We start from the raw sequence: 27,740 nt of genomic DNA on the forward strand, positions 1-27,740 counted from the left end.
TGACGTACATTAAGATGATACGTAGATTTAACATCGGAGAGAGATAAGAACATTAAGAACATGAAGAGAGATAAACAAGATATGATGTACACACACGATATGATGTAAAACATTAAGAACATTGAAGAGAGAGTGAGATGTGTGTGTGTGTATGTGTGTGTGTGTCTGTGTGTGTGTGCGTCTGCGTACAGACGTATGTGTATTGTATGTGTGTATTGTGTCACAGGGAATGTGTGTGTGTGTGTGTGTGTGTGTGTCTGTGTCTGTGTGTCTGTGTGTGTGTGCTGTGTCTGTGTGTGTGTGCTGTGTATGTGTGTGTCCGTGTGTCTGTGTGTGTGTGCTGTGTCTGTGTGTGTGCTGTGTATGTGTGTGTCCGTGTGTCTGTGTGTGTGTGCTGTGTCTGTGTGTGTGTGCTGTGTATGTATGAAAGAGAGAAAAGAACAAGATATGAAAGCGATACGATGTACGAGATTACAAGCACACAACGTGCCGTACTGAAATGTCCATCTGTCCAAGTTGTTTTAAGAACGTCAGCCAGACCGTCTTTCAGCACTGCTAGTTGACCTATATTAAACTAGTCCACCCCATACACATTTTCCACAACACTACCTCCATCTTTTTGTATAAAATTCTTTATGCTCTCTTATGACTGTATTTTTTACTGTTGTGAAGCACTTTGAACTGCATATGCTATACAAATAAAGTTATTATTATTATTACATTTCAATGCTAATGTAAAATGTTCTGTTGTTTTCCATGATGTCAGAGCCTCACAAGCATTAGAAATGTTGCAGTACTTAACACTTTGAGTGCCACGCCGTGTTTTCCTTTTTACCCCCTTGAATGCCACGGTCCACTCCCAATGTTAACGTTAATATCGCCTAATCTATGTTTTAAATTATGGCTATGTGTCTAATCTGCCCGTCGCTTATCAAAGAATCATTTTCCAGTCAGTGTTGTCAAGGCAGATTGGTTTTTTTATCGCTTCATTTCCGTTTGAGAGCATTTTGAAAAGCACCCGTTTTCAGGTGAAAAACAGATATTTGTCGGCCTATTTATGAATAGTTTTCAAATAAACGCTAGATGATCAATAGTATACACGCACGCACGTTCGAGCCGCGCGCTGATAATAGCTGCTTTCATTTCCTCATGGATTTTACAGTGAAACAGCTAGAGCACATATCACAAAAAAGCTTATATCTCCTCGAAAACGAGTCTGATTATCCTAACACTGATAACATAGATTCCTTACCTGACATCAGATGGTATCCAAATGGTATATTCCAATTCCTGATCACCATTCGAAAAAATCGATAAGTATATTGATCCGACGTGTGTACAGTATAACCCATGCTTGCCGCGGCTCAGAGGATCCAGAATGAACTCTGGTAACTCCGGCTGCATCAGTGGACTGGAAAATTTTTTCCCCCATCCATTTTCATTGAGTCCATTCCAAACGGGTGATTTACCATCTGGGAGACGATAGGGGGCGCTTTTTTCACATCTGATCGCCGGCGGCCCCTGGGTAGGCTAGGGTAGGCTCGCGTGATGCAATATGATTTCAGATCGCTTAAAAAAAGAAAAGCTGTGACGTGGCGCTCAAAGTGTTAATGAGCTATATTCGAAGTTGAACTTGATCCGATTTTAAAGGAACACGCCAACATTATGGGAAATGCGCTTGCAGTATTCTCCAGAGTCAGACGAAGATAGGCGGCCAAAAGCACCTCGCCCTGAGTTTTAAATTAGGCTGCCTAGTCCGTATCCGCCCCATTAATTTGTGATAAGCTAGGCTAGCTTGCAGCCAGATAGCTTTCTATAACTGAACGCATAGAGATACATTTGGTATCTATCTTCTTGTCTGACTCTGGAGAAGACGATAAGCGCAGTTCCTAGGGATGCCCCGATCGATCGGCCACCGATCGTTATCGGCCGATACTCAGTATAAATATGCAATCTGTGAATTCCGATAATTAGTCATATTCGCCGATAGCGGAAACCGATCAAGCGAAGCTCTCACTCGCTGTCTGTCTCAGACACACACGACCTGCAAACTGCCGCTGCTCCTCCTCCCTAGCCCCGCCCGCCCCCGTGTAGAGTTTGTAAACAAAGAGGTGCGGCTCCTCTGCTCGAGTCTGTAGTGCACTGCATTCGACCTGCGCTAACGTTAGCTACCTAGCTATCGTTACTGTTTAAACAAAATTACCCAGTCAACTATTCACGTTTAGTAGGCATTGTCTAACGGTATTTAGCCGGCTAGCTACCGATAGCTCCTGATATCAACAAATGATCCAGAAAGTCTAGTAGTTCATGTTCATACCTCAGTTAGCTTGCGTTAGCTGACGTTCGTTTACTGTTCAAAACGAAATGTCCCATTGAACTAAAGTTCTGTCTTAACGTCATCTAGCCGGCTAGCAGTAGCTACAGATAGCTCTTGATATCAATGTCTTATAACATTGATTTAATGCGTATTCGAGCTGAGGGCTTGCTGAATGTGAAACGACCAAAGCACTTAACGTTACCAATGGGGTCCCGCTGCAGCGCCGGAGAATCCTTTTGAGCTGGGCTACTAGAGTACACACAGACAGTGGAGCTGTTTGCAGATAGTGAGCATTTTGACTTGTTGCGTGGTGGCGATGTCTCGCAGTCGCAGATAATACAAGTACAAGTCTAATTATATAATATATATATTTTATAAAAAAAATAAATAAAAAATTATATAAAATAATTTTTAATTTCTTTTTAATCAAAAACAATCGGTATCGGATCGGTATCGGCCGATATGGATCACGACGATCGGTGCTCGGTATCGGTGGCAAAAAACGTGATCGGGGCATCCCTAGCAGTTCCCATAATGTTGGCGTGTTGCTTTTTAATATGTTTCAATTCTACTGGTTTTTGTCTGGTTACATTGCCACAATTTCAAGGTTGGTTGGCTGCTAAACAGAGGTGGCTTTGTTTCTACTGGATCTTTTATCTTTTCTGTGGCCGCATTTCTGCCATTTGAGGTCCATCACCACATCTGATTGTGGGAGACCACTGTACTGTATTGTTGCTCATTTCCTCTCCTGAAGTTGAGCGGCGCTCACCGTAGCCTTGTGTTTGCAGGGAGCAGCGGCTGACTCTGAGGCAAAGAGTGAGGAGTTGAGTCGGGCCGTGGAGGAGCTACAGAAGCTACTGAAGGATGCCGGAGAAGGTGAGAGAGTTGTGGTATAATGAGGAGAACTGGCGTACCTGTTTATGCAAATCTGCTTTCCTTCAGGGGTTCAGTTCATTCAGGGTCGGGATCTTTCAGTGGGAAGGTTTGGGCACAACAATCATAAATATTTTTATTTTTTATTATCTTTTCCCCCCTTTTTCCGTTTTTTTCCCCTCCCCAATGTTATATGCCAATTCCCAATCCCCTTCCTGGTCGTTGCGCACTCTACCCCCTACCGTCGGTCTGGGAGGGCGGAGACTATCACATGCTTCCTCCGACACATGTGTACCCAGCCCACCACTTCTTTTCACCTGGCGGCGCGGACTCTAGCTGAGAGAGTGTAACGTGTGGAAGGTCACACTACCTCTTAAATCCTTCCCTCGCTGTTCAGGCGCCCTGACCGAACTGTAGGAGTCGCTGTCCACAACGACCCAGACCCACCCACCGGCTTCCCTCCCGCTGACTTTGCCAATCGAGCCAGTATGACGGCCGGCCAAGCCGGAAGCAACGCTGACAGCTGGATTCGATACCAGTGTCTCTTGCGTTGGTGACGAGCGCCTTGTCCGCTGCGCCACCCAGCCGCCTTAACAATCATTCATTTCTATTGGAAGTTCCTGCTTTCTTTCCTGCATGTCGTGTTCTTATCACATCCCTCTCCCGTCCAGCTATGTTGATACCAAGACTGCACTAGATTGTCATTTTACATAATAATTGCAACATATCAGTTCTGTCCTAATTTAGAATGGCCTATTTCAGTAGTTTGACTCCTCTCCTCTTTGTTACAGCGAACAAGGCCCTTGGCGAGAAGCTGGAGGAGATGAATGGTGCCCAAGACAAGTCATCAGCTGAGCTTAAGGAGAGGATTCAGAGTCTGGAGAAGGAGCTGGAGAATGCTAATGAACTGCTAACAGACACCAAGCACAGAGGTCAGTCAGCCAATGAACTGCTAGCAGACTCCAACCATAGAGGTCAGTTAGCCAATGAACTGCTGGCAGACTCCAAGCACAGAGCACACTCCTACACAGAGCTGTCTCTGCGCCTTTACGCCACAGCGTGTTAAACACCTCTGCCAAAGAGAGCAACGATTTATACTAGGGATGTTCGATATTGGCTTTTTTACCGATATTGTCCAACTCTTAATTTCCGATACCGATATCAACCGATACCGATATATGCAGGGTTTCCCCCCCCAAAAAACGGAATAATTTCAGGTAATTAACATTACATATCTCTTGTTGTGGAATTAACACAACATTATGCATACTTTTGACAATAAATAAAATCAGAATATGTTCTTACTTGCTTGCCTGGGTAAATAAAGGTTAAATAAATGTAACGTGTTTTTTTTTTTTTTTTTTTTTGAAAACCGATACAGATAATTTCCGATACCACATTTTAATGCCAATATCGGCAGATAATATCTGACAGCCCTAATTTATACCAAATCAGGACATCCACGAGCAAATTAGTTTGAAATAAAATGCCGATATCACTAATAACCAGAAATCAAGCTTGTCTGCATTTATGCGTTCATCTGCATCTGTCTCGGACACACGGAGAGAGCAGCGGCGTCTGCTCCAGCCCCTCCCGCACCTGTGTACTGTAAACACTAGTATAGTCTAGTCTAGTGGGACACTGGGACCTCCGTGAGCTAACGTTAGCTACCGTTACAAAACGACCCAGTCAACTATTCACTTTCCGGCTAGCTACTGATAGCTCCTGATATCAACAAATGCTCCAGCAAGTCTAGTAGTGCATGTTGATACCTCCGTTAGCTCACATTAGCTTACGTTAGCTCACTGTTCAAAAGGAAACGTCCCATTAAACTAAATAGTTCACTGAGGCGTTGTCTTAACGTTATATAGCCGGCTAGCAGTAGCTACAGATAGCTCCTGATATCAATGTCTTATAACACTGATTCGATGCGTATTCGAGATGAGGGCATGTTGAATGTGATCAATAGGGTCCAGCTGCAGCTCCGGAGAATCCTGGCCGTAGCTGGAGGCTACTCGAGTACACACAGACAGTGGAGCTGTTTGCAGATAGCGAGCATTTTGACTTGTTGCGTGGTGGCGATGTCTTGCAGATAATACAACTACAAGTATGATTATATAATATATATATTTTATAAAAGAAATATAAAAAATTATATAAAATATTTTTTTATTATGTTTTTTAATCAAAAACGATCGATATCGGATTGGTATCGGCCGATATGGCTCAAGACGATCGGTGATCGGTATCTGTGGCAAAAAACGTGATCGGGGCATCCCTAGCGGTTATGGCTTTCAGCTCGCCTCCCAAATAAAAAATGTCCCTCCCTGGAATCCAGGCTCCTTATGTCATAGGATAAATCCCAAACTCCAGACTCACGGACTGAGCCCTCACGAACTTGACTTGACGTATTCTGAGTTCTCATGTTCGGGAGTCCAAAGACGGTGCAAGGGTTCTGAGTGGGAAGAGTATTTGGAACAGTTCTCCCTCTCAGTCAACAGAATGAACATAAGCTGTGCAGTACAGCGTCAGCATTGTTGTTATAAAATAAATTGAATGGGCAGTGTGAGGAGGCGGCCAAGCGAAGGAAAAATGCAGTCCGAGTCAGGTTGCCATCACCCAGTGGTTGGTTTTTTATTCTATTTGTTCTTTTGCTCCCTTCCAAGCCTGTCACTACTTCTCCCCGAGAGGAGCCTCCATCCCTGGCTTTATGCTGGAAGCTCCTCCTACAGGGACAAACCAAAAACAAACAATCAATTAATCAATACAGACATCAATTTACACATCCAATAACTCTGGACAACATGGATACATTACTCCATCATGTTCTATCATCACCAAACACTAAACAGTGTTTAGGGCGCTTCATAAACCTATTCCCCTCTCGTTATGAAAATCCCCCCCCCTGTACTCTACCACACTTGGTTCCTTCCGAATCTCCCCTCCAGAAAAGGCCCTGGCCTCTCCCAGTTCTGGTTGGGCAGCCAGAGATCCTACAAGGAACCAAGTGGGAGCACAGACAAACGGTATTTATCAACAAATGCATGTACTTTAATTCTACATAACATGTTATGCTTTAAACCAATGTGTCTGTATTACAAAACAACATAACAAAACAAACTAGGCCGAAGGCCTAAACTAAATGTTTGGCCGCATGACCACATGTGGGAACAGGTCAAACCACTTAAGGCCCATGTGCATCCCTACTTACAGGGCATGGGATAGCCCCATGACATTACCCCCCCCTTCTGGAGTAGACACTTGTGGCGTTCTGGAGAGGTAGTCTGCTGTACAGTTCTCCTTCCCTTTCCTATACAGTACCTCGAAGTCGAAAGGTTGCATGGCAAGGAACCATCTCGTGATTCTGGAGTTGGTGTCCCTCATGCTCCCCAGCCAAGACAGTGCCCGATGGTCAGTCTCCAGGCTGAATCTCCTGCCCAACAGGTAGTATCGGAGAGAGTCCAGTGCCCACTTGATGGCAAGGCACTCCTTTTCCACGATGGAATACCTGACTTCGTGAGAGTTGAGCTTCCTGCTGATGTAAGCAATGGGCTGGAGATTACCCGGTTTCCCTTGCAACAAGGCGGCTCCAATACCCAGATCCGATGCATCCGTTTGGACTGTGAATGGCTGCTCAAAGTCAGGACTCTTAAGCAGGGGCTCACCGCACAACGAGGTCTTCAAACCCTGGAAGGCCTCCTCACACCCGTCCGTCCACCGCACTTTGTTGGGCTCGTTCTTCCTCGTGAGGTTCGTGAGAGGCACAGCAACAGTTGAGAAGTCAGGTATAAACCGCCTGTACCAGCCAACCAAACCCAGGAAGGACTTGACCTGAGTCTTGGTCGTGGGCCTCTGAGCGGACTTGATAGCATCAACCTTCCCCACCTGCGGTCGGATCAGTCCCTTCCCCAACACAAAACCCAGGTACCTGGTCTCCTGCTTGGCCAGTGAGCACTCGTCAGGGCGGATGGTGAGGCCTGCTTTCCTGATCCTCTGCAAGACCTCCTCGAGATGGCACAGGTGCTCCTCCCAGCTGTTGCTGTAGATCACTATATCATCCAGGTAAGCAGCGGCAAAGGCCTCTGTGCCCGACAGGACCTTGTCCATCATTCTCTGGAATGTCGCCGGCGCTCCATGAAGGCCGAAAGGAAGGACCGTGAACTGGAAATGACCAAAGGGGGTTCGGAAAGCCGTGATCTCTCTGCTCCCTGCTGTAAGGGGAACCTGCCAGTACCCTTTGCAGAGATCAAGAGTGCTAATGAAGCTGGCGCCTCCTAGCCTCTCCACCAGATCATCGATCCTGGGCATGGGGTACAAATCAAATTTACTCACCCCATTGATCTTCCGAAAGTCCAAACAAAACCTCAGGGTGCCATCCTTCTTTGGGACCAAGATGACTGGGCTGCTCCACTCACTGGAGGAGGGCTCAATCACCCCCAGTTCCCTCATCATTTCCAACTCCTTCCTCAGCACCGGTAACAGACGTTCTGGCACCCTATAGACTGGCTGACGAAGGGGCTTAGACTCCTTCAAAGTGATGTGGTGGTGCACCATGTCCGTGCGCCCCGGAGTCTCCATGAAGAGATGGAGGGGCAAGATCCGAAGGAGCTCTTCTCTCCTTCCTGCTGAAAGGTGGTCCATGTCCAGCTTCTTCCCCTCCTCCCGACCGGGTAGGTACTGCTCCATGGGTTCCTCCTCTTCCTCCACTGCCTGGATGAAGAGCGAGTGCGGTACAGGTGTCACAGAGACTGGGCGGGGGTGCCATTTCTTGAGCATGTTTATATGGAAAATCTGAAGTGGCTGCCTCCTCTCTGGCATGTGGATCTTATACGTTACCGGCCCCATCTTCTGCTTGACCCGGTATGGGCCCTGCCACCTTGCCAACAGTTTGTGCTCTGATGTTGGCAAAAGCAACAAGACTTCCTCCCCAGGTTCCAAGCTCCGCTGTCTTGCCGACCGGTCATACCACTCCTTCTGCTTGGCTTGGGACTTCAGAAGGTTTTCACGTGCCATTGTGGTGGTCCTCATGAGCGTCTCTCGCATTTTCAGGACAAAAGAGATGACGTTCATGTTCTGTGGTTTGTCCAACTCCTCCCAGGTTTCTCGCAGCACATCCAATGGACCTCTGACCTGGTGGGCATAAAGCAGCTCGAAAGGTGAAAACCCAGTTGAGGCCTGGGGAACCTCACGGTAGGCAAATAACAGAAACGGCAGCCATTTATCCCAGTCCTTCCCTGACTCAGAAACAAACTTTTTCAGCATACGTTTCAGGGTCTGATTGAAACGCTCAACAAGGCCATCAGTCTGAGGGTGGTAGGGAGTGGTCCTTACTCTCTTGATACCTAACAGCTGATAGACCTGTTTGAGTGTGCGACTCATGAAATTGGTCCCTTGGTCCGTAAGTACCTCCCTCGCGATCCCTACCCTAGAAAAAAACTGCAGCATAGCTGTAGCTACTTGCTTGGCTGTCACTTCTCTCAATGGAAAGGCCTCTGGATATCTGGTGGCATAGTCACAAATGACAAGGATAAACCGGTTGCCTGCCTGGCTTCTCTCTAATGGACCAACAATATCCACCCCTATCCGCTCAAAAGGGGTGCCTATCACAGGGAGTGGCATAAGGGGTACAGGGGCTGTAGCTTTCCCTGCTGTAAGCTGGCACTCTGGACATGTCTTGCAATAATATTTGACCTGTCTATACATCCCTGGCCAGAAAAACCTTTTTGAAATCCTCTGGAAGGTTTTCTCAAAAGCTAGGTGACCCGCCCAAGGAATAGTATGGCCTAGCCTCAGCACTTCCTCCCTGCATGCCTTTGGCAGTATGAGCTGCCTGTCATATTCACTCTGTTTATAAAGCAACCCATTGTCGAGCAGAAACCGCTTGCTAAGGGGACTAGAACTGGATTCCTTCTCTGCCTCTTTGAAACAGTCTATTAGAGTGGGGTCCCCTCTCTGTTGTCTGGCAAGATCCCCAGAAAAAACCTCCTTTACCGACAGCCCTGGAAACTCCATATCCTGATCTGGCTGGTCAGCTGACTGCAACACAATTCCTCTGACTTGCTCCCTGCGTTTCTCACATCTCTCCTCTTGTGTGACTCCAGGCACTCCACCTACCTCTACCCCAAAAAATGGCATCAGCTGCACCGTGTCCGCATTGGTAGCTGGTGAATCGGAGTCTGGCCTGATAGTGGTGGGTATTTCTGTGTCAGTTGTGTCTGGCTGAATCAGTGGTTGTGTCACAGAGACTGGTGTATTAGTGTGCTCCCTCGCCTTGGACCTAGTAACTACCCCACATAATCTCCCTTTACTCTCATGAATGAGGTCTAGCAAAATAGGCAGATCTGTCCCCAGCAAAATAGGGTAGGGCAGTTCGGGGGCCACTCCAACCTTCACCAGATATGCCTGGTTGTTTACCTCAACATATACCTCCGCTATGGGGACTTCTGATTCATGCCCATGGACACAGACAATTTTAACTCTTTCCTCACTCCACAACTCCCTGGGGACATACTTGGCCTGTACCAGAGACTGTGTGCAACCTGTGTCTAATAAGGCTGACAGGGGCCTGCCATTCAACATGACAGACATGACTGGTGACTCAGAACTGTCCTTAGGGGAGGCGCCTAGAGCTGGCCTAGGTACATAGCAGAGACTTGCTATCTCTGGCTTTCTAACGGGACAAACTGGACTGATATGGCCTGCCTCACCACAGTTGTAACATACAACCTCTGACCTATTCCTGGCATATCCTCTTACAAATGGCTTTGGCCTAGTCTGGCTCGAACTGGGCTGGTTGAAACCTGGCTGCCTAGGAGAGTAACTACCTGAACCACCCATCCCAACACCCTCAGACTTACCTCTGGCCTGGTGTAGTGCGCCAGCGTAGCGGTGGCCCCTTGGACCTCCATGTGCCGTCACATATGTTTCCACAAGCTCTGCAGCCTCCGCCGCCGTTTCTGGGTTGCGCTCCCTCACCCAGGTCTTAACCTCTGGATACAACACCTTGATGTACTGCTCGAGGACCAGCTTCTCCATGATCTCCTCTTTGGTGGAGGTGCCATAACCCACCCATCTACAGAACAAGTCCTTGAGGCGGGTGTAGAGCTCATGGGGGCCTCATCTGGTGGTGTGTCGTCGGAGCGGAACCATTGGTAATAAGTGTCACTGTTTATCTCATACTTCCTCAAAACTGCTGCTTTCAAAATGTCATAGTCTCTGGTATGAGCTGGGTCCATAGCTACAAAGGCACACCTGGCCTTACCAGTCAGCAGAGGAATGAGGCGGACAGCCCACTCTTGTCGTGGCCAGCCATACACTGCTGCCAGTCTCTCGAAAGTGGTCAAAAAATGTTCAACGTCATCAGATTCCTCTAACCTCACCATCCTGGGTTCTCCGCCTGGGACCCCACTGGCTCGTCCCGTTGGTGGACCAGACCTGGTTGCCTCCAGGTCCAACTGAAGCTCGGTGACCTTGTCGCTGATAGCACTGAACTCCCGTTCTTTTATTTCTGCTTCTTTATCCTGCCTTTTATCCCGATCCATCTGGTACTGCATATGCATCTCAAACATCCGTGCCAACCTGGCGAAGCTGGCCTCCGGACCTGCAGTGGGGCCACTTTCCGATTGAAAGCCATCCTCGAAGGCTCCCCCTGTGGCACCCTCCTCTGCAGGCTCTTGCTGTTGCTTTTTGGGAGGCATCCCTGAAGCTTGTAGTCCTCTTTACTTCTGACACCAATTGTGAGGAGGCGGCCAAGCGAAGGAAAAATGCAGTCCGAGTCAGGTTGCCATCACCCAGTTTTTGGTTTTTTATTCTATTTGTTCTTTTGCTCCCTTCCAAGCCTGTCACTACTTCTCCCCGAGAGGAGCCTCCATCCCTGGCTTTATGCTGGAAGCTCCTCCTACAGGGACAAACTAAAAACAAACAATCAATTAATCAATACAGACATCAATTTACACATCCAATAACTCTGGACAACATGGATACATTACTCCATCATGTTCTATCATCACCAAACACTAAACAGTGTTTAGGGCGCTTCATAAACCTATTCCCCTCTCGTTATGAAAATCCCCCCCCCTGTACTCTACCACACTTGGTTCCTTCCGAATCTCCCCTCCAGAAAAGGCCCTGGCCTCTCCCAGTTCTGGTTGGGCAGCCAGAGATCCTACAAGGAACCAAGTGGGAGCACAGACAAACGGTATTTATCAACAAATGCATGTACTTTAATTCTACATAACATGTTATGCTTTAAACCAATGTGTCTGTATTACAAAACAACATAACAAAACAAACTAGGCCGAAGGCCTAAACTAAATGTTTGGCCGCATGACCACATGTGGGAACAGGTCAAACCACTTAAGGCCCATGTGCATCCCTACTTACAGGGCATGGGATAACCCCATGACAGGCAGAAAATGGTATAAAACTGGTGCAGGGTATTAAAAATGTAACGCCTTAACTCATTCAGCGCCGGCCATTAGCCGGGTCCCGCTGTAGCTATGCCACACTTTAAAGATAGGAGTGCGTCACCTTGTTTGTAGAGCTATACCTATATTCTATATTATAGCTATGGGGACAATACTATGGTCATTTGACACTGACTTTCTTCCGTCCAAGATGCAAAAAAGAGAATTTTTTCATGCATACGTTATCCCGTGGTGAATATAAGTATAATTTCAGAGTGGTCCGGCATAATTCCTGGGAAGCGAGTAATAGGGCGCAACGTGAATCCTACTATAAGCGTTGGCGTTTCTTGCCTGGACACGCTACTATTTCCAAATCAAATGTATATAATAGGTATTATGTTTCATCATGAATGCATGAAAGGGGGAGGGGGGGTCGTTTTTGATGCTTTCATTGCCAGTAACGGCATTCGTATTGAACACTAAAAACGCTGATCAGCTGGATCGGTATCAAAACATTGTTGGATCAAGCTGAAATTGATGTCTGATAGTCCTTACCTGTGGTCGGTGGTATTCCAAAAAGAATATTCCAATTGTCTGATCGCGATTTCCAGTATTGGTGTCCGTCTGGTCCCGGACATAATTTGGCACAACTTATGGATCGAGAGTGCCAGATGCGTTTCCAATGAAGCGACTTATTCGGCTCCTGTCTAAATATAGCGCCCGGTGACATTTGAGTGTAACACAGAGTTAGATATAAGGTTTCAAAGGGTGGGCGACACTGCCATCTGGCAGGATGTGGCAGGTATTGCACTTTGGCTATCTCAAAATTGCAGAGTTGAACGGAGTCCTACAGCACCAGCCAAGACTCCGTGGGTGAAATGTGAATACCATGACGAAAATATGAAATATTGATCTCAAAGACGCCTTACGGCGCCATTGGAAGATTACGCATGGCGGAGAATGACGTGTTAACAAGTCATTGGCGAGCAATGGGTTAATGGAGACCATGTGACACTAACATGATTAAATAATTCATGCAATGTCGTTGACTACAAACGATGACACAAAATGTAGTTTACAAAATAAAATCTTGCCGAAATCTCCATTTAAGACTAGACAAAATAATTATAACTTTTAGAATAATTCATGTTATTAGTGCAGCATTTCCGTTTCCTATGTGTGCAGCGCAAGCGCTTTGATTCATTTCCTCACCTGCATTATTTGTTCTTACCCAGTATTCTAGATAGCAGTAACTGCACATGACAGGGGTTTAATGGAACAATGACTGGGCAACAGGGTCTCTGTGGTCTTGAATGCAGTGGGCTTGGACGAAAACAAAGACCACTTGGGGTTTTGTTTTAGGGATGAGTGGGGCGCGCACCTGTGACAAGTCCGTTGTTGTGTTGTGGAGTGGAAAGAGGAAGAAGGTGAATAAAACCGTTATGTTAATCACCAAACTCAAGTCAAGAACCGTTTCCACTTCTTACTTGCCAACAGCAAATGCTGTCTAACTATACTTTGAAACTAACTGCTACGTTACTGTTAGCATTAGCAACTAACTAGCTGTCAAATCATCTCTAACCGCATTCCCTTTTCTTCTCACGCTGGACACTAATGCAGGAAACAATCCCATGCTGCCACCAATGTAACCGAGGAATAGTCTGCCTATACTTTCAAACTATAGTCAAATAAAACCACGGGATAATTGATATCTGATCATCAACATAACTGTTTTATTCACCTTCTTTCTCTTTCCACTCCACAACACCGGACCTTTTAGCAACTCCACCTAATAACGTCAGCATCAATAATAACATAGAACGCATTAAATGGCTTCCATAAGTCTAAACCAGCTAGCACTAATGTTAGCTTGTTTTTGAGAAAAAGCTCATGCCAACTTATGAGGCTGTAACTGAGACTAAACAAAAAAGACTAAATCGAGACTAAACAAAAAAGACTAAGACTAAAATGCTCAGACCTGTAGTTGACTAAAACTTGACTAAACAAAAAATAGATAAAGGTGACTAAATATGATAAATGAAAAAGAGCATTTGACACATGACTAAAGTCCAAAGCACACGGCGGGCGAGCGACGTCGCCTGGCGATGCGATCAGCTGTCGCTCAACGACAATCTCTTAGCTCCCCACGACCGTTCAGGTAGTAAGCTATACGTTCACTACCACCGATTGGCCTGAAGATGTCCTCGGAGATCTATGATAGCCTACTATGACCACTGCTATGACAGCAGCATTAATAACTCATTGACTGCCAATAACAAGTATATTCGTGCAAACTGTTTGTGAGACAGATGGCAATATTGATCGGTGTGTAGCGAACGATTTGAGATTATCATGAAGAGGAAAAACAAGGTAAACATTTTTTAAATACTAAAACCAAACCGGCGAGGATGTAATGTTACCAAGACATCCCTTCTCCAACTAACGTTATTTATTTAAATTGTTCCTGTTAATTAATAATTAACATAAGTAGCATGGTAATAATACGTAGAAAATCTCCTCCTGTGTGGCTTCTCTCATTCATAACGATGGAAGCGATACAATTCTGTCGGTCGCCTGGCAAAAATCGCCCGCCGTGTGCATTGGACTTAAGACTAAAACAAAAATAGCTGACAAAATCAACACTGCTCATCCTTAACTGCACCTCGAAGTCTGTGTGCCCTGCGAGTCCATACATTGGAATTTGACATTATAGGCACATTATCATTCATGACTTTGACCCCATAATTTTCTTCTTGTATTTCCAGGTCCCGCAGGCTTGACATCACTACTGTCAGAGACACTGATGACCACCATGTCTCCGACAGCAGCTGCTGTAGCCAAGACAGTCAAGCCAGGCATGAAGCTCACTGAGGTGGGTTGTATGAAGTGGAGTGGGTCTATATTAGCACTGCCTCTCTTTGTCAGTTGTCAATTAGTCGACTACCTTGAACGGATGTTTGTGTAGTTCTCAGGCATTAAAGCGTTCCGTCTTGAGACATATCCGTCAATTTGATTCGGAGTTCCGTCATTTGATTTGGAGTCGTGACTGATTTTAACCTGGTATAATATGATTTGTAGATGCATACAGATTGAAACTAAATTGAGCCAATCAGAGATGTCAAATATCATGAAAAAGGGCATTTTGACCATTCTAACCAATCAAACGTGAGCTTGACGCACACACACGCTGCTCGCAGACAGTGCCCTCCCCCTCACAGACCCGTCTCATTCGCACCGAAGATAGCAAGCGTGCAGGTCCTCTTTTAACACCACTGAAGCATTAAACAATGGCCCAGTAAACTATTCACTTTAGTTTAATACACGAGGCGTTGTCTAAAGTTATCTAGCTGGCTAGCTGATAGCTCATAACATAATTGAAATTCGTTTTTGCAGCTGTGGCTAACGTTAGCTAGCTACCGATCTTCGGCTGGCTAACGTTAGCTACCTAGCAACTGTAGCTTGCTAATACGGTCTGCGCTGGCTGGCTAACTTTTAATTTGCAATGGAGTGGAGCTAACTAACTGTACAAATCGATTTGATTGGCTGAGACTGTATTTTGTACGGTTGGCTGCCTGGCTGTTGTGGGTAGCCAGCTAGCAGCTAACATCAACTCAACGTCGACACTCTGTTGACACTCTGAGCTAGTTTGTCGACAGCAATGTAACAAACAATATGGTCCGTGCGGAACCCTTATCCCCAACACATAGTTCCGTGTGTGAATAATGTTGAGCCACCACAAAAGATGAATCCAAAGTTTAATATAGTAAGAATAGTACTAGGCTATATTATAACACATATTTGCAAGTAGATTACATTAGCAAAATGCCCTTTTGACATGTAGCCTACATATTCATAATCATGAAAGTTATTTGGAAGTATTTTATATTCTGTTCTTAGTTTTAAAGTGGTCAGACAGTTCCCTCTGTGTGTAATACAGACAGTCTTCACACATTCATAAATAACACTTACAGAAAAGCTTATTGTGCACTGTAATACGTTTTGTTCAATGGGGGATTTTTTTATGTACCGAATACCATGAAACCGTGGTATTTTTGCCCAAGGTTATCGTACCCTCAAAATGTCATACCAACATGCCTAGTTACACTATAGGCTACACTACTACCGGTAGGTCTACACTATACTATAGTTTAAGGCTACTTTCACTGTTTTACTGCATTACAGTACTGTTATATTGTCGTTTTTTTATCAATAAAAAAAATATATTGCATATAGTTGGTGCTCCTTACATTTTGGTGGGTGCTCCTACATTTTTGCTGGTGCTCCCAACTTTTTGAAGTTGGGAGCACCAGTGCTACCAAGTAAAAATGTTAATTTCGAGCCCTGCATAATTTGAACTACCGGTATACACAATACTGAATTTGAACTATACACAATACTGAATTTGAACTATACACAATACATAATTTGAACTATACACAATACTGAATTTGAACTATACACAATACTGAATTTGAACTATACACAATACTCAAAAGTTACAGTATGTAGATTTGTTTATTTGTATGACAGTCAGTCAACCCTTGCAATCAGTTTAATTTAATGAATTGAAAACGGCATTGATATTACGTAAAAGCTAAAAAGATGTTCAAAATGATCTAGTTCCCTTAAAACGCTAACGCTATTAAATAAAAATATATAGTGGAGGTTAAAATAAGAACATGACTTGGCCTGAAAAAAGTTCAGTCAGGAGATTTTTTTTTGCTTTAATCCCTGAGTTCTGTTTTCCAACATGGTTGCCTGTAACAAAGCAACCACTGTTTTGGTTGGAAGAGACAACGATTGCTATGTGCAAAAGAACCGTTGATATATGACAAATATATCAACAGGGGAGGAAACTAAGTTTTTGGCTTACCAGCCAACTGGCGAGTATATGATTTTTTTTTACCAGCCATAAATAAATAGCTAATTGTGATAATTACTTATTTGTATGTCTTCGTCTAAATTGATTTTCAATCATAGTAATAATCAGTGTTTCTACTCTTTAAAATATTTATTACCATAAAACATTAAGTGTCTACTCTTGGGCGGCTAGGTGGTGCAGTGGGCAAGGCGCTCACCACCAATGCAGGAGACGCTGGGTTCGAGCCCAGCTCTCCTCATTGCTATCAGCTTGGCTGGTCGTTCATACTAATACAATTGGCAGTATTAGGGCGTGGGAAGCTGATGGGTGGGGATCGGACGTTGTGGACAGCGACTCCTACAGGTCGGTTGGTGCGCCTGCGCAGCAGAATCAGGAAGCGACGGGGGAGGCGTGCCCTCCAAAACGCAGACCCCCGACGCTGAGAGATCGCGCTGTACAGGTGAAAAGATGCGACTGCTGCTTCCTCGTGTACCGGAGGGGACACGTGATGTAAGGCTTAGTCCACATTGCAGCCGGCTTGTGGGAGGCATTGCCTAACAGCGTTCGAGACAGGGGAGGGTAGAATTGGACGATACGAAATTGGGATGGGAGAAAAATAGAAAATGGGAGAAAAAGTAGATAAAAAAAAATAAGTGTCTACTCTTCACTATTAGCATAAAACATATATTAATCACACCGTCTCTACTCTTCAAAATATTAGGATATCACATATTAACATGAAAGAGGGAACTATTCTGGACTGGGTTGGGCTGAACTGGGCAGTGAAAGATGCTGGACTGGGTTGGGCAGGGAAAGTTGGGCTGGTCTAGGTTGGACTGGGTTGGGCTGGACTGGGCTGGGCAGTGAAAGAACCAAGCATTTCACTGTAATGTAATAGCTAAATAAAACAACTTGAACTTGTTACATTTGCACTCTGGTTGGATGACAAACGTATTCTGGTTGTACTGTACTTGTGCTGTATGATGACAATACATTGGAATCGAATCTCATGTCAACGCTAGGGGTTCAGCAGGTGTATTCTGAATGACAAGTATGACAACATCACCGTTGTGAAGGGCATATGGGCGAGTGGTGATATGGGGGGAAACCCGGTAATAATTCGGTAATAATAAAATGTCACTCGGCTGCATTTAAGCAAAGCCGCTGAGTATAGTCGTCCACAATGTTGAATGCGTGTTATGGTAGCTTGTTACATGCTAGGTAGCTAGCCGGCTAATGCTGGTTGACTTGAGTGAGTGGAATCGTTAGCCTCACGCCCACTTGTCATTCTCATCTGACTCGCATGCTGATGTTCGCCCCCATGTCAGACCGCACTGATATCCGAAAGCGACGACTCTACATGCAATTATTTTCATCCACTGATGTGTTTTTGTCTAAGTTTGTCTACGTTGTCAAGCCAGTGACAGGAGTCTGTAGGGCCGCACGCAGTAGTCTATCCACTTCCCCTAGATGGGCGGCATCTTCTAGAAAACGAGTGTTTATTGGAGGAGCTTAGAGCGCAACAATGATGTTCATTGGTTATGGATTATTATGAGGCGCAAATGGGAGGAATCATAAGGGGGAGTCAGAGTTCAGCTTGTGCCAGTGAGCGAATCAGCAGATTGCAGAATGATTTTTTTGTTTTGTTTACTACTCGCCAGTGAGGCGAGTGCTCTTCATGAATCACTCGCCAAACATAAAGAATACTCATTTGGCGAGTAAAATGGCCTAATTTCCTCCCCTGTATATCAATAAAAACATCATCATTTGTTATCTTATTACTCGATCTTGTAAATGGGTCACAGTGGAACAGTAATATCATGCATTTCCAATGTTTTACCTACTCTACCACTGCACAGAAGTTGGAGATTTTCTTTTGAAATTTGTTACCAATGGTTACAGGCAGCCATGCTGGAAGAAGGCTAACTACACAAACATTCTGTGTAAGGCCTCTTGTTGAGGTCTTAGTTGACTAACAATTTCTAACTTTTTAGTTTAATTGTTGTTTTCTATTTTTAACTCATTCTGCGCCATCGCTTAACACTTTCCCTGCCGGCCGTGCCAGTCCTATATACCCCGTTGAGTGCCAACGCTCTATTCAATGACCGAGCGCTCACATTTGTGAACGCATAAACTATATCTTAAATTATGGCTATGTGTCTAATACGACCATCGCTTATCAATGACATGTTTGCAGTCAACATTGTCGAAACGGATTGTTTTGTTTAATACCATTTTTAAAAACGCTCGTTTTTTGAAACTTTCAGAAAAAGAAAAAAAAGATTCTGCAGGAATCGCGCTTTACTGTAATACACAAAACACGTTGTCATTTTTCTGCCTATTTATGAATAGTTTTCAAATAAACGCTAGATTATCGATAGTATATGTGTACTTATGCACGCTAGAGAAGCGGGCTGAAAAATCTATTCTCTTATTTCCTGATCAGCTACATACACTCACAGCCACACACGCACATATGGGACACGTTGATATATAGGTGAAAACAGCTCTGATTATCCCAATACTGGTAAAATAGATTCCTTACCTCAGATCAGATGTTCTCCAAAAAGATTATTCCAATTCCTGATCGCCATTCCAAATATCGTTGCATTTATTGATCCAACGCTGGGTGGTCGAAAGACATATTCCACACTGTTCTGATGGTGGGCGATGACTGGGATCGTCTCCTGTTACTTGCCTGACAAGTAAAATGTGGATTCCGGACTCTTTTTTTTTCCCCCATGCGTTTCATTCATGCAATCCAATGGGGTGCAGTACCATCCGGAGAGACGAGGGGGCGGTATTTTCCCTGTTCGAGCTCAGACAGATCCCCACTGGTAACGTGAGGCTAGATTGATGACAAATGAATGGAAATCGATAATAAAAAAAATAACCATTAAAAACGAGATTTCTCGTCGGCTGGCATGAACTAACGAGAAATCTCGTCGCTGGCACTCAAAGTGTTAATGTGCGAGAGGGCGCTAGAACGCCACCGCTTTAATCAATGGGGGGACTGAGATTTGCGAGTGCTTAAAATATATTTTAAATTATAGCTATGGGTCTAATACACCCGTCGATTATCAGTGAGTTGCTTCCAGTCAACATGTACAAACATGTACCGCGGGCCCCCCCCCCCACCTCCTGCACCCAACGGCACACAGCCACACACACACACACACACACACGGAGACATATCGGATCAACGATCAAATTTATATATAGTGTTCTTACCTTGTATCTGATGTAATGCAAAAGAAATAATCAAATTATCTGATCGCCATTCCAAATACTGCTCGGGGAGGTCCGTACCACATTACCGACCGTTACACACTGACGGGCGGGCGGGGTTACTGTGTTCCATGCCATCGTTGTATAGACCTACCTCACCTGAGTATTTATACCCTTCCCGCACGGCTCGGATCATCCCAGAAAAGAAACTACACCATTCCCAATGGAGTGCAATACCAACTGGAAGGCATAGGCGGAGGTATTTGCCATTTTGCGAGCTCAGACCCATTCCCAATGATAACATCAGGCTGGATGGATGAAAATTAATGGATATCGCTAATAAAAGAAATAACTATTAAAACCCGACTATACTTGTGATTGGCGCTCAAGCGATGGTGAGTTAACCCGACTTATCATCGTGACTGGCGCTGAATGAGTTAATGCTGAATATCACTATGTTTTCATACTAGATACGCTCCAGATTTAAAGAGATCTGTCTTCACGATTGCATTCATTTGCAGAAGGACAATTTTGGGTTTACACGTTTGTTCTAGTCATAAACCATCATTAGGCCAGTTTAGTAAAAAGAAATGTCTAGCTAAAAGAGCGTATATAGCTGATTACTGAATACTATATTAGATATCGCTGCTGTCGGGACAAAACCTCATAACTCCAAAAACCCAACTTTTCAGCAGATGAAAAAAACTAACACAGATTTGAGGGTGAATAGAGTTAGGAGGTTTAGACGGATGATCGGTTTAATGCTTTCCCATTGTTTAAACTTTGTAAAACCCACACACACATAATGGAGGATGATCTACGGAGTTGATTTATATAATAATAATAAAAAATTCAAAAAATGGAGTTATGAGGTTTTGTCCCGACAGCAGCGATATGTAACTCTTGTTAAGGTCCTGGGATGGGGGGGGGGATACTTCCGGCGGGCGGGCAGGGGGGGGGACTGTTATTGTCCTGTGATGTTTTGTGTTGTATTGTTTCGTGTAAAAAAAGGAAAATAAAAATATTTGATCGTAAAAAGAAATGTCCATTCCGCAGATTTGACCTACCATTGTGTTCTCCTGTGCTCCAGTTGTACACAGCGTATGTGGTGTCCCAGGATCAGCTGCAGCTGGAGCGCCTGGAGAACAAGCGGATCAATAAGTACCTGGACGACATCATCCAGGAGGTGGAGGCCAAAGGTCCCATCCTCAAACGGCAGAGGGACGAACACGAGCGCATGCAGAAGTCTGTGGCCAGCCTGGCAGGCAAGCTGGAACAGGCTGTCAAGGTGGGTCGTGTGTCTGTATGTTTGTTTGTAGGATTTGAGGTCAGCACAGTTTCAAATTCAATCAATTTAGAATGTGGATTCTCTTAACCCTTTATCTGCCAGGGATTATTCTGATCTTAATCACCTCTCTGCCACCACTGTAAGTCTATGGAGATGTTCCCCTTCTTTGCAGGGCTATAACTTTTTAAATTGTATTGCTAAATTGACATTACACTATGGCCCATTCAACGTCAAGTATCTATCGTTTAGGATGTAGCAATGTTCTACTTTTTCATTCACATATTCATACAAAAATACGGTCTAAAGTATAAATATGTTTTTATCGTTTTCTGCAGCATTCTGTAGAATGTGAGTTATAGCCATAAATACATATATTAGATCATCAAATGTAGTTTGATACCGATTGCCGTCGGATAAAAAATTTCAATTGTACAAGGTCCTAAACGTCATGCCTCATCATCTGCTGGTGACCGGAGGGGGGGGGGGGGGGGGGGGGGGTTTATTAGTCCGTGGCCGACGTTAAATCATTTATGTAGTATGGGTGATACATAGATCAGAGCAGTTTGTATGGACAATAATAATCAAACACGCTGAAACTCACCGCAGCTTCCTCGTAGTGATGGGGGATGCTACTGGAGCAAAAAGATCGTTATTATGGGATGTCGATCTTGTTGGTCCAGTTCCAGGTTGTATAATACTATATACGTCCAAATCATGTTGTTTATCGAGTTATTGGCAACGGATCGCTATCTGCAAACACTTTGAAATACACAACTCTTGTGTATCAAGCTGGAGTGATTGCCATGACAGATCTTTGAAATATTGATCTCAAAGACACTGTACGACGTCATTGGCAGATTACGCATGGCGAGGAATGACGTCTAAACACGTCATTGGCGATTAAAGGGTTAATATTTAAACAAATTATTGAATTATTATCTTATCCAATGTTTTAGGAAATAATTGAACAAATTATCTACTGGCAAATAAACTATTTTCTTTTGTATATTTTGAATTGATTGAAATAAAAGTGAAAAGCCTCTTGATGGCTTCACAGGTCGGCAATAGGCGGCCCGCAGGCCGAAATTGGCCCGCCAGCAATAATATCTGGCCCCTCAGAATATATTTTTTTTCTTTTTTTAATATATCAGACCAACTAGGCTAAGCTATATGTTAGCTATAATGTCCAAATAAAGAAACTACCACCACCTAAATAATGCTTATTATACATTGTTTTATCCATGTTGAGAGTGAATAACAGGTAGTCTGTAGTCAGCGAGGTGCAATGTAGCGCTTGCTCAACATGAAAAAAGTCAGTGGACAGCGCCTGGTGCTGAAATAACAAACAAGCAGTGTGGTGTGAAATTAAAACACCAGTTCAGTAAGTCATTCAAACTTTATCTTTACTAATATATATATATATGACTGTGACGGCACCACACATGTGAACAGTAACAATGCAATTAAATTGAAGTCAAATCAGAGCAAAAAAAGCTGAATCTGCTTCAAGAAGATGCGCTACATTAGGTATATAAGGAATTACAACGAGACATTTATTAACTAAATAAAAAATACAATTACCGATAGGCTTTTAACCTTCTAAAGCCGGGCGCAACACTAGACATGTTTTGTAAAACATTAAATATCTTTGCATTTGTTTGTGATAAAGACTTGCTTTATTGTATCGCAATCGATTATCATCAAAAAATTTAGTGCATCTCAGAGAATGCACGGATGTAAAGCATAGAATCTTGAAATATCTAGATTGGTTGTTTTCCCTGGACTGCATCTAATCCGCTGTATCTATCCATTTATCATATATCTATGTCTGTCACTATAGCCAATGGAAATGCTAGAAATGGTCACGTGGACTGGGAGAACCAATGGAAAATTCCTATTGTTTCTCAATAGTCCAGTGCGCTCCACAGAAAGGGCTGTCACATTACGTGCAGATAGGCCGATAAGAGAGAGGCGCTTGTCTCTGGTTTTATAATAAAATGGCAAACAGACAAAGGTGTAATGTTCAGTGCAAATGTGTATGTCGTTTACAGTTTATTATGCCACCTATGCAGCTCGTTTATTTTGTCCATTCTCTGCCTCTGCATGTCTTAGTTATAAGGTGGTCTGTCACAGAGTTAAAATGTTTTCACTATCCATATATTAAATTAGCCATTGTTTTTGTTTCCGGCCCCCCATACAATGGCTTGGAAAAATGTTGGCCCTCGGCCAAACTTAATTGCCTACCCCTGAATGAGTTGTATCTCAGAGAGAGAGAGAGATTCTACCGCACTGCTGACAGACCGTGTGTCTCTTTTATACCTGTGTGTTGCAGGAGGTGCATCGGCTACAGAAGGAGGCTGATGAGGCCAACAAGCGCTCCTCCGTCCTGGAGAGAGACAACCAGAGGAATGAGCTCCAGTTGGGTGACATGGCCCAGCAGGTAGGTGGGGATAAGGGATGGGGTTTGTCTTTTTCTTTTTGCACTGATCGACTCTACCTCATTCAATGTAAGTGTGCAAATATAATGATATTTGTGTGTTCCTTTTTTATCCATATATTTGTATCTTTAGCCCTGCTGTGTTTTTATCTGCTCTCACCACCTCTCTCTACCAGGTGCGAGTGCTGCTGATTGAGCTGGAGGAGGCTCGTGGGAACCATGTGATCCACGAGGAGGATGTGAGCTCTGCCGACATCAGCAGCACGTCGGAGGTGATCAGCCAGCACCTGGTGACCTTCCGCGGGGTGGAGGAGCTGCAGCAGCAGAACCAGCGCCTCCTGGTGGCCCTCAGGGAGCTTAGCGAGGCCCAGGAGCAAGAGGAGGCAGAAGCCGTGGGCACCAAGTGAGTGGTTGGTGTGTGCGTGTGTGCCTTGGGCATATTCACAAATGCTGTGAGTGGCTTGAGGATTGCAGGCCTTCATCAAGGAAAAGGACCAAACAGCACACAAAATGTAGTTCTATCTCTACTGTAATAGGTAGCCTATTGTGTCTAAAAGCAAACTGAAACGCTATAATATCAGGTTGTATTTAAGTGTTTCCTAATTAAACTAAACCGTGTCCCAGGCGCAGTGAGCTGGAGCAGTCCCTGGAGAAGGCCCAGGCAGAGCTGGAGGCTCTGAGGGAGCAGCGCAACCAGCAGATGCAACTGGCAGAGTCCATTGTCAAGCAGAGGGACATGTACCGCATTTTCCTGGCTCAGGCCACCGGAGTCAGCTTCCCTCAGCAAGGTGTCTGTTTCGGTGTCTGAGTGTTGTGTGTACATTTGTTAAGGCAATCTTTATTATTTTTTTATATGGATTAGGCTAATTAGCTTTAACAATATTTACTCCTGAGCCTATTTTATTCAAAAGGAAGATATTAATTTACATACAGTATGTGTATATATATAATCTTTTTATAGTCTTATCTCCTGTGCTGGCACAAGCATTAACATAGCTTTGGAGTGGAGAGACAACGCATAATAACTTATGGAGATATACTAAAGTTATTTAAACAAATAAATAATAATAATTCAATCAAAAGCCAAAAAGTTTGTTGTTCTTCAGCATTGTATTCTAATGATAAACAATGTCATAGTAAATGGTGGGTGTTATATTATTTCAAGATAATAAAGTAGCTATAATGAGTAGATAAAAAGCAGTAATGGCATGTAGGTTACTCACCCTACTCATGTACTTTAGGCATCCACACTACACAGCATTTACAGAAATAGATCAAATGGCTCATCTCCTACTCTGGGTATTCAGTAGGTGGTGTCAGACAGACCAACTACTGCGGTACTACTATCCATGTGACCTAAGGGTAGTGCTGCACTTGAAAAACAACATTTTTAAATGTTCAATTGCAAATTGAATCAATTATTGTTGTTTTTTCTGGTAGATTAATCATTTAGATTACCGTAATTCCTCTAATAGTAACCCCGGCTTGTATTTGTTTCAACTGTAGCGGGTACCAGGCTTGTATTAGGAGGAGGCCTGTATAAGAGGGAGGCCTATATTTCAAATTTTCAAATGGATCATAATGAATAAATCAACATTTTGTGTCAGTTTGAACCCAGTCAAATGTACTGGGTTCATTTATTGAAACCAAGTACTGTATGAAATAGTAAACAGTGCAATTACAGGTGGTCACTGGTGGTCATTTCAACGTTTTCAAAGTGAAATCAAGTAACTAGCTCAGTATGCAGCTCAGTATATTAGTAACCCGGCTTGTATTAGGAGGCCGGCTTATAATTGCTTAGCTCAAGAGCGCACCCGGCCATTAATAGAGACCCGGCTTGTATTTGAGACCCGGTTACTATTAGAGGAATTACGGTAATAGTCTAATCTATAAAATATCCGACTAAATATCCGGTTAATCGATAACAAAATAATCGTTAGTTGCAGCACTATTCTCGAAGACACTGACGTCACGAGACCGCCGCCATCTTAGTTTAGGGGTAAACAAACTAGTGTCAAGTTGTAGGCTACTAACTGTACCCGACCCATATGTACGTCTGTGAGCGAGTGTGTGTGTGTGTAAGAGCACAGCACACCGCCGCCGCTCGCACAGAAAGAAAAAGAGACAGAGAGATAGAGAAAGCGGCCAACAAGATTAGTTCGCAACGCTTAAATTCCTCGAAAAAAATTTATCCATATTTTCTCGAGTACCTACCGATAGCAGAACCGATAACGTCGGATCTTGTCAATACTCAGTTTTTTTCTAATTTAGAACCGGGTTTCGGGGGGCATCCCTACTAGCCGCTAACATTTATCTGCTGTTTACAGCCTCACAGCCAATAATTAATTTACGATATTTATATTTGTTCCTTATTCTCACCCGTTATGAAATTGGTAGAGCAGACATATGTATGTGGGGGACCAGTGTCTGCTTTGATCGACTCTCCCGTCTCCGTTTACGTGTGCCCTCTTGATAGCCGCCAGACACTTTTTCCTCCGTGATGCCTCAACTAGTATTATATAAAACTTGAGTTTTGATTTTGTTATTGGTACAAAACGTCACACAGCAGCTCTTTGGCATTTTGATGCACTGAAGAAAATTACCCTTGATTATGTTTAATTTGCCGCTTTCCGGTCCGTTTTCGGCATTAAATGAAGCGTAAACAATGTACCCGGAGTGAATCCCCCCCCCCCCCCCCATGCCGTAGTTGTAGTTGCGTAGCAACAACAGACAGGAAGTTGACTTCGAGAAGTCACTACAATCTCTGACTAATGGTGATTCACTAAATGGTGAACTAACTAAATCTCTGACTAATGGTGGTTAAATCTCTGATTTAACGTTGGGTCACTACTATCTCTGACTAACGTTGGGTCACTACTATCTCTGACTAAGGTTGGGTCTCTCACTACCATCTCTGACTAACATTGGGTCTCTCTCAGGTGCAGCACCAGAGGAGTTCACACTGACCTCCACCCCCCGCCGCTCACCGCCCACCACGCCCACCAGGGTAACACCCACTGCACTGGTCTCCATGACAACAGAATCGTCTGAAGCAGTGGATGCCAAGGCACCTCTGAGACAGGTGAGCTCCTGGGGGGAAGTTGTCCTAATAGTCCACTATGGCTATTAGGGGTTTCATTCCTGTAGTCAGTTTCTGTTCTAGCTGAAGGCAATCTCATCCATCTCTGTTGCCACGCAATATTTCTCATGATCCGTTTCAACCAATATGGAGAAGTTTACCTAGCACTGGCATGTCCTATACACTGTCACTAGAGGGCAGTATACACATACTCAACATTTTAAAAACCTTTAGTTTTGTTAAATGCCTGGCTGTGAGACGGGACAATGCTGTGTGGAGTTTGCATGTTCTCCCCTGTTCACATGGGTTTCCTACCACACCATAAAAAGACATGCTAGGTACATACTCCTGTCATCGCCCTTGACCAAGACACTGGCATCAGAACTGGAGTTGGTCCACGGACGACAGACTGGTTAAGATACATTTCTGCTTTAAGTAAAATGTACGGTACTCTGCAAATAAAGACATTCTAATTGAGGGAGTGCTGACAGTGTGATTGTCATTCTTAATCCATCAATATCCTCAATGTTTGTGTGTCCAGTTGCAGGAGGCGTTCTCCACCTATAAGAAGGAGCGTGCGGAGAGCGACAAGGCCCAGGTGGAGCAGCGCGAGAAGCAGCAGGAGCAGCTGGCTGACCTCCGCTCTCAGAACACCAAGATCTCCACCCAGCTGGAGTTCGCCTCCAAGAGGTGGGGTTCATCGTCTGTTTGTTTTTAGTCGATTTGTAAATTTGTATTTTTTTTTTTATGCTGAATAAGTTATTTCCTTGAAAATGCTGAACGCATCTCTGTTAAACTGAGATTTAAAGAGATGCTTCTGCGTTATTACATGTGGAAAACTCTATTTAAATCAACAAATCAATTCGTTTTAAGTCCGATGACTATTAGAATTTCTTTAGTCGCGGATGGCCCTGCATATAATGCGTAGAAGAAAATGTATGTTACCACAGGAACCCTGAACCTCTTTATCTGGCAATGAAAATAAATTCACCTACAAAGGGTTCACCAGGGGAACCTAGACTATTGTCTAAATGTCTGCACACAGAAGAGCTGGCGCTTGGAACAGCACAAAAGAGATGGTTGTGATTTTTGGAACCCTACCCCTATTTCCTACTTACAAATGATGCTGTCAATTTGGTTAAGTTCTTTCTCAACACTGTTGCTAACTAGCCAACTAACTAGGATTGAGAAAGGACTACTCAATTGGGCTAGGGTTCCGAAAATCACAACTATCCCTTTAAAAATGTTCTTG

General features: G+C 44.1%; 1 protein-coding gene across 2 annotated transcripts in view; it reads left to right on the forward strand.

Moving 5' to 3' along the window:
* The window catches only part of tprb (translocated promoter region b, nuclear basket protein), a gene marked incomplete at its 5' end in the record, with an annotated part of 107,004 nt that overhangs the window by 12,405 nt on the left and 66,859 nt on the right, over window positions 1–27,740 (forward strand). For both annotated transcript variants that reach the window (XM_084310985.1, XM_084310986.1), the window contains 9 exons: window positions 3,106–3,193; window positions 3,982–4,122; window positions 14,361–14,467; window positions 20,775–20,972; window positions 23,305–23,412; window positions 23,586–23,812; window positions 24,034–24,197; window positions 26,349–26,491; window positions 27,030–27,178. In XM_084310985.1, the coding sequence (XP_084167111.1) occupies window positions 3,106–3,193; window positions 3,982–4,122; window positions 14,361–14,467; window positions 20,775–20,972; window positions 23,305–23,412; window positions 23,586–23,812; window positions 24,034–24,197; window positions 26,349–26,491; window positions 27,030–27,178 (1,325 nt within the window). The remainder of the gene's footprint in view (window positions 1–3,105; window positions 3,194–3,981; window positions 4,123–14,360; window positions 14,468–20,774; window positions 20,973–23,304; window positions 23,413–23,585; window positions 23,813–24,033; window positions 24,198–26,348; window positions 26,492–27,029; window positions 27,179–27,740) is intronic.

This window comes from Notolepis coatsorum (assembly GCF_963971535.1).
Source record: "Notolepis coatsorum genome assembly, chromosome: 3".
Taxonomy (NCBI): Eukaryota; Metazoa; Chordata; class Actinopteri; order Aulopiformes; family Paralepididae; genus Notolepis; species Notolepis coatsorum.